This window comes from Chinchilla lanigera, unplaced genomic scaffold, assembly GCF_000276665.1.
Source record: "Chinchilla lanigera isolate Chin_1 unplaced genomic scaffold, ChiLan1.0 scaffold00051, whole genome shotgun sequence".
Taxonomy (NCBI): domain Eukaryota; kingdom Metazoa; phylum Chordata; class Mammalia; order Rodentia; family Chinchillidae; genus Chinchilla; species Chinchilla lanigera.
The window spans coordinates 7608519-7621013 of NW_004955452.1; the positions used below are offsets into that span (position 1 = coordinate 7608519).

General features: G+C 45.4%; 1 protein-coding gene, 1 long non-coding RNA gene and 1 pseudogene across 3 annotated transcripts in view; 2 read left to right on the forward strand and 1 right to left on the reverse strand.

Annotated features, from left to right (window-relative positions):
* Positions 1-27: 27 nt before the first annotated feature.
* On the forward strand, positions 28-2836 carry LOC102016880. Its single transcript, XR_001236038.1, has 3 exons — positions 28-409; positions 1440-1474; positions 2563-2836. It is a non-coding gene; the product is annotated as an uncharacterized LOC102016880 (long non-coding RNA).
* A 1429-nt stretch (positions 2837-4265) lies between these two features.
* Rcc1 (regulator of chromosome condensation 1) overlaps positions 4266-12495 on the forward strand; it is a 30492-nt gene continuing 22262 nt past the window's right edge. For both annotated transcript variants that reach the window (XM_005394955.2, XM_005394956.2), the window contains exon 1: positions 4266-4316. In XM_005394955.2, the coding sequence (XP_005395012.1) occupies positions 4287-4316 (30 nt within the window). In that variant the 5' untranslated portion in view covers positions 4266-4286. The remainder of the gene's footprint in view (positions 4317-12495) is intronic.
* LOC102006418 lies at positions 11409-11934 on the reverse strand (annotated as a pseudogene).

Sequence of the window (12495 nt, forward strand, 5' to 3'; positions counted from 1 at the left end):
TCTAGAAGCACTCCAGTCCTATGTTTATCAAGTTTCTTTCGCATGTGACAGGGCAGATATAATCTCCTTTGAGGCGTTTTGCTTTTCTACGTATGTCTTCTCCTATTTTGCAAACTTGTCCCAAAACTCCTGGCCAGTTAATCTAAGAACAGAGTCTACTGACAGAGGTAAACGACGAGATAAACGAACGCACAGAATCTCTGCTCTCCATTAACGTCCCGCGCTCCGGCTCTAATATCGCGAGAGGGCTCTACTCCAGATAGAGGTGGGATTCAACGGCGTACGTCCCAGCAGCCTTTGCGCATGTCGTACGTACGCTCCCTTCTTGAGCTATAAATATGGCTGCTTCAGCCTTCTTCGGTCTTTCTCGCAGCGGCAACGGCGCTAACAAAGTCGGTCTATATCCGTGGTGAGCAATTTTACCCGCGTAACTCCCGAATTATAGGTCTACTCTCTCGGTTCGGCAGTCTGTCTTGAGGATGTTGTTTAGGAGAAATACCTCCTGCGGCGTCCGTACCATTGAGGCGGGAGGGCGGGAGTGGTCGCTAGGACCCGGGTGCCGCGGACTGCGGGCGCCGCGGCGCGTTTCTCCCGGGCTCCTAAGCGCAACGCGGCTCCGCTTCCTGTGGGTGTCTGTCCCGTGGTTTGTCTTCCTGCTTCCCAGCGGGCGCGTGTTCCCTAATGGAACTTACGCTTGTTTGATTTTGGTCCTCCATCCGCGGGTAAATGAAGGCTTTCTAGTTCGGGAACGCTTAGCGACCAGCCATACTTGAATGTCGGGTGGGTGAGCACGCGCTCTGTCTCTGCTTTTGCCATTACTGACCGCTCAGTTCCCGAGAAGTTTCTCATACTATGACAACTCAATGATGTTGGAGCTGAATTTTGGTTGTGTTTTGAGACTTGACCATAATACATCCGGAGGAATCTCTGTATATCGTGGAATTATTTCTCAGCGCTGTCATCTGTAAGTTGTGTGAATTGCTCTTACCAACGTGGATACCCCGGGAGGTCACTCTCCCCGGGCTCTGTCCAGGTGGCATAGGGGAGCATAGGGCTCTGCCCCGGGATGTACAGTCCCTTTCCACAACGTTGGAGAGGAAGCTGGGCCTCGTGTCCGCGCCTGCATATTCCTACAGCTTCTCAGAGTCCTTTGGGCAATGACTGAGGAGATAAACCATGCAGGAAACAGTCCTAGATTTCGCGGTCTGTACACAATTTCCTCACATTAAGAAAAACTTGCTTTCGCCGGGCGTGGTGGTGCACGCCTGTAATCCCAGTACTCGGGAGGCTGAGGCAGGAGGATCGTTGCGAGTTCGAGGCCAGCCTGGGCTACAAAGTGAGCTCAAAGTCAGCCTGAACTGCATAGCAAAAGCCTTTCTCAAAAAGAAAAAAGAAAAATTTGCCTTAATCTCTTACTTAGTGAATCATTTTCCTTGCAGAATTCTTTGAAGATTCCAGATAACTTCTTAGGCAGGTAAGTAAATCAGCACTGAATTGTTTCTGGATTAACACTGCTCCATTAGTCGAGCTCCATCTTTTGAGAAATTTAATCATTATAAGCACAACATACTGGTTCTGTTCATTCGCAAGCTTGGCTCCGTGTATAATTTGAGTATGTTTATGTCTTGTAAAAAAATTTTGTGTAAAGCCTCGAGTAGTGGCACATGCCTTAATTTCAACCATTGAGAGGCTGAGGCAAGAGGATCACCACTGTTCCAGGCCAGCCTGGGATACATAGTGAGTTCAGGGTCAGCCTGAACTACAGTAGTCCTGTATCAACAAACAAAACAATTCTGTTTAGTCATATGTTTTGAGAAATAAAATTTTTAGCCTGTTAGATGTCAGATGTGCCGAGTTTGTGGTCCTACAACTTGAAGGAATGAAGTTGAGTCAGTTTTATTGGAAATAGAGAAGAGTACCTCCTGATTTCCAGGAAAGGTCTGAATTGGGTGACCACCAAAGCCCTTTTGTCGCGTAATTAGCATAGCAAAGTCATACTGTGGTTATAACGAGTCAAACTGCCATTAACTTATAGGATTCTAAGTAAAGCTGCTTAGCTAATACTAACATAGCAGGGAAATCAGTCCTGTATCAAGGATGCGTGGAGAGAATGAAGGCTGGGTTTGTTTTGTTTTCAGACAGGGATTGCTGTGGAGTCCAGGCTGTTCTTTCGGGTAAGGGAGCCGTGCTGTGGCTAGGTATTACAACTGACTCCAGCGACTCAAGAAGAGCCTGTGAGATTGTTTAGATTTGTGAGTGTGCGCTTCTGCACTGAAAGCAGGAAATCCAACGTGGACACCCCGGGAGGTCACTCTCCCCGGGCTCTGTCCAGGTGGCATAGGGGAGCATAGGGCTCTGCCCCGGGATGTACAGTCCCTTTCCACAACGTTGGAGAGGAAGCTGGACCTCGTGTCCGCGCCTGCATATTCCTACAGCTTCTCAGAGTCCTTTGGGCAATGACTGAGGAGATAAACCATGCAGGAAACAATGTTTAGTAAATTTAAGACTTCAAATTTGAGCTGTAAACTTCAAGAATATAATCTTCTGTTTCTTTTCTTTCAGGAGAAGGTAACCATACTGGACTTGTGGCAGATGACCTGGTTTTATTTGGGTTCCTTGAATTAGGGAGACCTGGTAAAGTGATACTAGTTACCTTGGGGTTTGTTTTCCAGTAGTACTGTTATCCTGCATTTGTCTCTTGGTCTTGTTTTTTTTTTTTTTAGGCAAGGGCTCACTTTATAGTTGTGAGGTGTTTGTTCGTGGGGTTTTGGTTTTTTTGTGTTTTTTTTCCTTTGTGTTTTTGAGACAGGGTCTCGCTGTGCAGTTTAGGCTGGCCTTGAGCTCACTCTGTAGCCCAGGCTGGCCTCAAACTTACAACAATCCTCCTGTCTCAGCCTCCCCAAGTGTTTTGGGTTTTTTTGTTTGTTTGTTTGTTTTCTGGTATGGGGAATTGAACTCACGACCTTGCGCTTGCCAGGCAGGCACTCTGCCGCTGAGCTGAACCCCCAGCCTCACAAGTGCTTTTGAAATGGGCATTTTTTAGGTAATTGGGAAGTAGGGAGAAAATGTTCAAATGAAAGAAGGCATAGGAGGGAATGGAGGTTTAAAAAATAAAGAATGGAAGGAAAATACTTATCAGCAATCTGTTCAGAGGCCTATGAAGATGCAAGTTGCCTTTGATTTAGGTAGTTTGGCTTCTTTTTTTGTTTGGTTCTCAAGGAGTCAGATTTTCCAGCCAGTTAGGATTTTGAATGAATGAATTATAAATGTATAAAATCACATGTGTGTCTTTAAAGAGGTTTTGTTTGGGTTTTCTGGTTGGGGTTTTGTTTTTGTTTTTTGAGACAGGGTCTTGAGCTCACTTTGTAGCTTAGGCTGGCATCAAACTCACACTGATTTTCCTGCCTCAGCCTTCCAAGTGCAGGGACCACAGGCATGTGCCACCACCCTTGGCTTCGTGTTTGGGTTTTCTGTTGTAAAAATGAATGTACCTCACAATTCTGAGATCAAACTAATGTATTCATGAGTTGAAATAAAGATGATTATATGTTTGTATGGGTCTTCTTTTTTAATGCGGGAATGTTACAAGGGTTTCGGCTAGTCCAGTATTTTATGAACAGTACTGATTGGGTGTTGTTGCCAGGTTGGTTCAACAAAACTAAGACCCCAAAGTGTTTGACCCCAAATTACTACATTTTGCTTGGCTTGGGTTGCTTGTTGTTTAAAATTAGTTGGGGTGGGGCTGGGTATAGTGCTGAAGAGAGGCACAGCATCTGCCTGGCAAGTGCAAGGTCTGTTTTTTTGTTGTGGTGGGTGTTTTTGTTTTTGTTTTGTCTTTTTGAGACAGGATCTTGCTATGCAGTTCAGGCTGGCCTTGAGCTCACTTTGTAGCCCAGGCTGGTCTTGAGCCCACAACAGTCCTCCTGCCTCAGCCTCCCAAGTGTTAGGATTACAGGTGTGCACCACCACACTCATCATGCAGGGTCTGAACTTGATTTCCCAGTACCCCCAAAAAAATTAGTTGGGGAAAAGGCACCAAAGATGGAAAACCCTGTTCCCATGAATTTTGGCAATGTTTGTCAAAGTGGTGGCTGACTGGTCATAGGTACTCAATAAGAAATCTGGATTAAATTGCTTCTCGGATACTCAGCAGTGTTCATCTCACAGCTAGTGTGTTTACTGTCATCTCCTGTGAGCCAAGAGTTGCCAGCTTGCCTTATGTCACAATGGGAACCTTGTAAAACTCCTCACTGTCTAAAGCCTTGCAGAAGGTGAAAGCTCTGAGGATGGGGAAATGGCAAGGCACCACCTGGAAGGTAGTGTAGCACTTGTTTGGGGCTGAAGTGTAAGCGGGTGGAAGTGACAGCCAGGGAGTAGTTCCAAAACTGCAGGAGCCAGGGTTGCAAGTGGTTGAGTTCAGGCATGAGCTAACTGCACTGTCACTGTGCTGAGAAGATTGGTATCACACTCACAGGTACAGAATGATTACATTCTGTCCATGCAGAGAAGAAAAATGGGTTGGAGTTTCCTACCAGTTAAACCTAGGAAGGAACTTTACACTGAGCTATATTCCTAGTTCTTTGAGACAGGGTCTCAAACTTGCCAGCCTGCTACAGTGCCTCAGTGCTGGGATTACAGTTCTGTGCCAGGCCATGCCTCGCTCTAACTTTTCTCAGTATAGTGGAATTGAGGTCATTTGCCTGGACTAAGCGTTTGTGCCAGGCACCAGTGTAATTTTAAAGTATTGATTTTTTTTTTTTTTCTTTGAGATGGTTTTGCTGTGCAGTTTGGACAGACCTTGAACTCGCTTTGTAGCCTAGGCTGGTCTCAAAATTGCAATGATCCTCCTGCCTCAGCCTCCTGAGTGCTGGGATTGCAGGTGTGTGCCACCATGCCCAGCTTCAAGTATTGATTTTTACCTATATGAGTTAATAATCAGAATTGCCCAAGTCCATAACTAGAAGTGAGCAGATCTGCTACACAACTACTGAATGCCTACTAAAGAAGCCAGATGAGAAGCAGGTTTGTTATAACCAGGACCATTTCTGTTCACCTTTGAATCGTAACTGCAATCTGTGTGACCTTGGAAGAGTCACAACAAAAGTACCTGTCTCACCTGAAGTGACGGCATACACGGGTAATCTCAGTGATTGCGAGGCTGAAGCAAGATTTCCTTGTGCTCCAGGACAGCCTGTACCTCACAGGCCCTGTTTAAAAAAACAAACACACCAGGCATTGTTGTACACATCTGTGATCCCAGCACATGGAAGAGGCTGAAGCAGAAGAATCAGATTCAAGCCCAACCTGGGGAACCTGCAAGACCCTGTCTAAAAAAGATAAGTTGGGCATGGTGGCACACACCTGTAATCCCAGCACTCAGGAGGCTGAGGCAGGAGCATTCCCACAGTTGAGGCCAGCCTAGATTACAGTGAGGTTGTATCTCAAAAAAAAAAAAAAAAAAATAGTGAAGGCCCTGGGTTTGATCCTCAGTAACAAAACAACACAAGAGGGGCTGGGGATTTAGCTCCCTGGCACAGCACCTGCCTGGCAAGTGGGAGGTTGTGAGTTTGATTCCCTGTACCAGGAAAAAACAAAAAACAACACAAGAAACCAGTCACTCATAGTCAGGATTTGTCTCTCATTATTTTTTTGTCTTTTTTTTTTTTTTTTTTTTTTTTTGAGACAGGGTCTGGCTATGCAGTCCAGGCTGGCCTTGAGCTCACTTGGTAGCCCAGGCTGGTCTCGAACTTGCAACGATCCTCCCGAGTGCTGGGATTACAGGCGTGTGCCACAACACCCAGCAGGATTTGTCTCTGGAGACCAAGTCTCCATATGTAACCCAGGCTGGCCTCAAATTCCACAGTCCTGCATTCTGTGGCCTTCCCAAGTGCTGGGATTATAGCTGTGTACTACCACACCCAGCTTGTAGTTAGTATTAAATGAATTTATATCTATAGTAGTAGTCCCCAAATTTTGAGCCAGGTGTGGTGCATGCCTGTAGATCTAGCTCTTCAGGAGGCTGAGCCCATAGTATCACAAGTTCAAGGTCAACCTAAGCAATTAGCAAAAGCTTGTCTCAGTAAAAAGCAGAACATATCCAGTAGTTCAGTGGTAGAATGCTGGGTTTGTATCCCCAACACAGCAAAAGGAAGAAGGCATGTAAATGCTATGAACTTGTTTTTTGAAACAGGGTCTCACTAATAGTTCAGACTGGTTTTGAACTCACTAGCCTACGCGGGCCTCAAATTTAAAGTGATCCTCCTACCTCAGCCTCCTGAGTGCAGGGATTAAGGTGTACACCAGCACACCCAACAAATGTTAACATCTTACATTCTTTCATGACTTAAATGAAGAACTGAAAATATAGTAGTTTTCAGTAAGTGAATGAATCAAGTCTATAACAGTTCCATTTCTTCATTTAACTAGGCTTGATTCGCACTTAGAACCACTGTACTTTTCTAAGAAAAACAGGAGGTTCAGGGATTAGTAACTTGCCCAAGAAGGTCTAACTAGTAAGTAAAAGAACCAGAGCCTGGTATGATGGTGTGTGCCTGTAATCCAGCATTCAAGGGTGAGGCAGGAGGATCACTGTGAGTTCGAGACCAGCCTGGGTTACAAAGTGAGCTCAAGCCCAGCCTGAACTGCATAGCAAGACCCTATCTCATAAAGACAAACAAAAAGGCTGAGGCAGGAAGATTGCTGTGAGTTCAAGACCAGCCTAAACTGCATAGAGGAAAAAAACAAGAGTTGGAACCTTTCTAACTCCAAAGCCGCATTGGAAAACAAACAAAACCTGCATTGTAATGAATCATAAGCTCTGGGCCAGACACTGTGATGAAATCACATATACATTGTAACATACATGTTGTTCAATTCTCTAGGCATGCATCTCTAGTTAATTTTTTGTGTCCATTTGCAGATGAGGAAACAGGAACAGGATTTGCAAAGCTTGCCCAAGTTGAGTTCTTTTTTGTTGGCCGGCAGGGCATTTGACTACAGAGCCTGTACTCAACCTACACATCACACCTTAAAAACATTAACAATCTCTGTAATCCCAGCACGCACAGCACTCGGGAGGCTGAGGCAGGAGGATCATTGCAAGTTCAGAACCAGCCTGGGCTACAAAATGAGCTCAAGGCCAGCCTGAACTGTACAGGGAGACTGTCTCAAAAAGAAAAAAAAAAAAAATTATGTTTCCATCTTGTTTAAACCACAGAACCCCCACCCACCCCATTTGGTAAGCACGGTATCACTATGCTACACTCCTAGCTAAATCCACTGATTTTTTTTTTTTCCTCCTAGTACTGGCAGTTGAACTCAGGGTCTTTATGCTAAGCACATCGCCAACTCTTTGTTTTGTTTTGTTTTGTTTTTCTTTCTCCTTTTTTGAGACAGTCTCACTGTGTAGTGCAGGCTGGCCTTGAACTCATAGCAGTCCTCCTGCCTCAGCCTCTTGAGTGCTGGGATTACAGGCATGTGCTGCCATACCCAGCCCTTTTTATTTGGTACCAGGAATTGAACTCAGGACCTTGCACTTGCCAGGCTGGCACTGTGCCACTGAGCTATATCCCCACACCCAGCCCTTTTTATATTTTGAGACGGCCTTGCTAAGTGGGCCAGGCGCATTTGTGATTCTCCTGCCTCGTCCTCCCAAGTGCTGGAATTACAAGTGTGTACCGCTGTGCCTGGCCAGAGGACAAATGTAGTAACCACTACATAAAACTCAGTTTCAAAAAAGAAAAACAAGGGCTGGGGATTTAGCTCAGCGGCAAAGCGCCTGCCTGGCAAGCGCAAGGTCGTGAGTTCGGTTCCCGGTACCGGAGAAAAACCAAAAAACAAACGAACAAAAAAAAGAAAAACAGCTGGGCACAAGCACCTGTCTGGCAAGCGTAAGGTCCTGAGTTTGATTCCCAGTACTAAAAAAACTCAGTTGCAGTTTCAATGAGTTATGTTGTACCTTACTATCTTCAGGGGATGGTTCCAGTACCTCCCAGTAGATACCAAGATTTCAGGTGTATAATGTAAATACTCTGTGAAAATAGTCGGATTTTTTGCTGGGAATAATGAGAAGAAAAGTCTGTTTCCTGGGTAGTGAGGACCCTTCTCTAGCCAAATCTCCTGCTTTCACCCGTCTTTCTGTATCTTTTATGCACTGACATGGGTGGAAGCCATGTCTTTACAGTACCCTACATTTGATGAGAATTTACCGCATGGTAGGACTCTCTAATTCTCACAGCATCTCTGTGTGGTGCAGGGAGTTTCATTCAATTCATTGTATGGGTAAGGAAGATATTTGTCCATACTTACATAGAGGCATTCGAGGAGCTGCTGGCTGTTAGAGCCTGAACTTTTTTGTTTGTTTGTTATTTGAAACAGGACTCTGACTTTGTAGTTCAGGCTGGCCTCGAATTTGTGGCAATCCTACATCAGCCTCCCATGGGGTGGGATTACAGATGTGCACACTGTTCCCGGCTAAGAGCCTGAACTCTCATCTTCACCTCCCCCTTTTAAACCTCCAGAGGAGCATCCCTGGCTCTCAAAGGCAGGGTGGTACCTTGAGCATTTCTTCTTGATCATTATTACTCTGATGCGGTTTTTTGTTTTGGTGGGTTGTTTTGTTTGGATGTTCCTCTATTTATTTATTTATTTATGGGGTAGGTACAACTGCAGACCTCACGCTGGCCAGGCAGGTGCTGCAGTACTGAGCTAAATCCCTGACTTGTTTTGTTTTGAGATAGGGTCTTGCTATGTATTTCAGGCTGGCCTGGTACTTACTGTGTAGCCCAGGCTGGGCTCAGACTCACGGTAATTCTCCTGCCTCAGCCTCCCAAGTGCTGGGATTACAGGTGTGTGTCACCATGCCTAGTGGTGTGGTTAGTTCCTAATTAATGTCCATCTGATTTACTAGTAGGGGAACCTCTGGAAAAGGAACTGCACATTTACATATGCAAATGCTTATTGATGACTTTACTATGTTTTATTTTATTTATTGGTACTGGGAATCAAACTCAGGACCTTGCACTTGCTAGGCAGGTGCTTGTGCTGCTGAGCTATATCCCCAGCTGTTCTATTTTCTTGATTTTTTTTTTTTTTCTTGGTACCAAGAATCAAACTCAGGACCTTGTGCTTGCCAACCAGATGCTTATGCCACTGAGCTATATCCCAGGCCCTGATTTTTGCTTTGATCTCTATTATCTCCTTTTTTCTGTTAAGTTAGGGGTTAGCTTGTTCTTTTCCTAGTTTCGTAGGATAGAAGCTTAGGTCATTCATTTGTTTGTTTGCTTTTTGTATTTTTGAGACAAGGTCTCATTAATGCAGTTCAGGCTGGCCTTGAGCTCACTTTGTAACCCAGGCTGGTCTCAAACTCACAACGATCCTTCTGCCTCAGCCTCCCAAGTGCTGGGATTACAGGCATGTGCCACCATGCCCCACTTAGGTCATTCATTTAAGACCTTTTTTTCTTTACATTTTTAAAATTGTGTTGGTACATTCTAGATATATTGTATTAATAATATCCCTTAGTTATTGTGTGCTGATCAGGCCCACAATCTCCCAAATGAGTGGACAGCAAAGGCTTAAATAAATGAGACAGTTGAGGCTTGGGATTAAGCTCAGCGGCTCAGCACCTGCCTGGCAAGTGCGATGTTGTGAGTTTGATTCTCAGTACTGGGGAAAAAAAAAAAAAAAAGAAAGAAAAAATAAATAAATGAGACAATTGAAATGATTTCAGGGCGCCAGGAGGTTCCAAACCCTCTATCTGAATTTGAGATTCTCTGGGGCTAAGACAGAGAACTTCTCTAGCCAGCCCGGATTTATTTAGTTTTTAAACAAAGGAGGGGGATACTGAAGAAAACACCACAAGAATCTGAGAGGAACCTTGCAGGACCTTAGGAGATATTTTCCCAAGTAGTAAATTATGTCAATCAGAACTACCTTGTCTTTAGGTTGGCATTCATTGCAGGAGTGTGGAGCCTGCAGCTGCAGCCTCCTTTTAGTTAATTGGGTTGGAGCCAAATGACCTCAGCTGTGGCCTTATCCTTGTCCTTTGAGGCATCACAATCTTACAGGCCCATGCAGGCCTCAGCGGTGACCAGTGACTCATAGAGGTTCACTTACTATGAGTCTGCTGCCCAGCTCCAGACAAGAGGCCTAGGCCTTGGCCAACTCACAAATAAACATGGAAAGCCAATTGGTTCATACCAAATCCTACTCAGAGCCGCTTCATGGTGGTCTCCATCAGATCTACATAATAACATTCATCGTAAGGAATTGTACCTGTATATGATGTATCTTTTTTTTTTTTTTTTACCCTTTTTTTCTTTTTTTTTTTCTGGTACCGAGGATCAAACTCATGACCTTGCACTTGCCGGGCAAGCGCTGTGCCACTGAGCTAAACCTCCAGCCCCTGTACCTGTATATGATGTATCTTGATTCTACTTTTTTCCCCACTCCCTTCCCCTCCCTTTAACCTTTCTTCCTGGTTTATTTATTAGTTTTTTTTTTTTTTTTTTAATCACAAAACACCACGTATTGATCACTCACTTTTCTAAAAATTGCAGTGGTGAGAACAGAAAACTTCTAAGGCTCACTAGCCTTTGCAGGACAGAAAGATGCCCTTGACAAAGAGCCTAAAAGTGGTTATACCTAATACCACCTTCCTTATCACTCAACAGCTGCATGTTCTGTCACCTCTGACAAGGGAAAAAAAAAAAAAACTGGCTAGAAGATTCATGCACAAGAAGGTCACAACAATTTTAAGGCTATTGATGTTATTCACGTGTACATTCTAGTTTGTAACTCTGAGATACAGTATCAAGTAAGCACTGTCAGATACCTACTGCTAGCTAGGTGTACTGTCCTTACTGTTTTTTTGGGGCAGACAGGATCTTGCTATATAGTTCAGGCTGACCTTGAGCTCACTTTGTAGCCCGGGTTGGTCTTGGAATGATCCTCCTGCCTCAGCCTCCCGAGTGCTGGGATTACAGGCACGGCTTATTTAATAAGGCTGTATTTAATAAGGATGCCCAGCTGTCCTTATTCTTTGAAGTTATCTTTAGGACTGTTCTTTCACAAAACACATGTGCACAAAACCTATGTGCAGTCTCCATGTTCAAATATAAAAGCTTGTCTCAGGGTCATGTTAGGTTGCTGTAGTGTTTATAATTCTGTAGTATCTACTGGGTGTCACACTGTTGGACAGGCTAGTCAAGTAGTGGCACAGAGCAGGGGCACATGAACAACTTTCTCACGGCCAGACTTGCTGCTGTTCAGTCTGGATACTGCACCATGGTCAAAGCAGAGATCTTGACGTCAGTGCTGACCCTGGCCCTGTGAAGTACTCTTAAGTAACAGGAACCCATTTCTTCACCATTACTTAAACAGAGCTTTCTAAGGTGTCAGGCCTATTCTTAGGAAGTATCTTGGGACAGACCAGGGGTCTGGCTTTTGGGCTCTGGAGGGGGCGCCCGCACAGCTGCTTTTTTCTTGGCTGCCGGGAACTCATGAGTTGCTGGTTCTATCTGTGGCCTGAAGATGTGGTTTAGTGTTGGGTCCACCACCTGAGATATCATTCTCACTCCTGCTTCCAGCACCCCTGACTGAACCACACTCTGTGTCAGGCCATCTCGCAATTGGTTCTTCTTCACTGTAGGATTCCAGTCCTGCTTATCTGGATGTGTCCGCACAAAATTAGCCACTTTCTGCCTCAGGTTTTGGTAAGCTGGCTTGGTGTCCCCAGGGGCCAGCTGTGGAACAGGCCCCGGCTCTTGAGCTGCTGCTCGATGAGAGGCTGAGCTGGGGGTTCCCTGGAGGAAGCGAGGCCGGGTTAATAGGGCAGCCCCCGCTCACCCTGAGCCCGCGGGTCGCTGTCCCCGCCCAGGCCTGGCCAGCTCCTCCGCTACCTCTGCTTGCCCGTACCCGCACCGCTGTCGCCATCTGCCACGCCTGGGGCCAGGCTCGGCTTTTCCTCGGAGGCTGAGGATCTAGATTATACAGAAGTGGCGGAGGTGCTGTAGGGGCTGCGGTGGTGGCCAAAGCAGTGGAGGCGGAGTTGGTGGGGGTGGGACGGGGGGCAGTGGTGGCGGTGAAGGTGGTGGTACTCTTGCCAAAGTTTTATTTCCATTTTTTTTACTTCTATTGTTTTTCCTTTTTTTTTTTTTTACTCTTTTTTTTCCTTGTCCCTTCCTTCCTTTCCCTTCCCCCTGTTCACTTTCTTTTCTTTTGAGACAGGGTCTCACTGTGCAGTTCAGGGTGGTCTTGAGCTTACTTTGTAACCCAGGCTGGTCTCCAACTCACAACGATCCTCCTGCCTCAGCCTCCTGAGTGCTGGAATTACAGGCCTGTGCCACCACCTCCCCCTTCCCTTTGTGATTTCAATATTATCTTCCCATTTCCCAACATCTGTTATACATTTTGGTCTTTATTTATACTTTCTCGTTTCTCACACCAGAGTCACAACGCTATATTTAAACAGGTATGTCCTGCTGGACGTGGTGG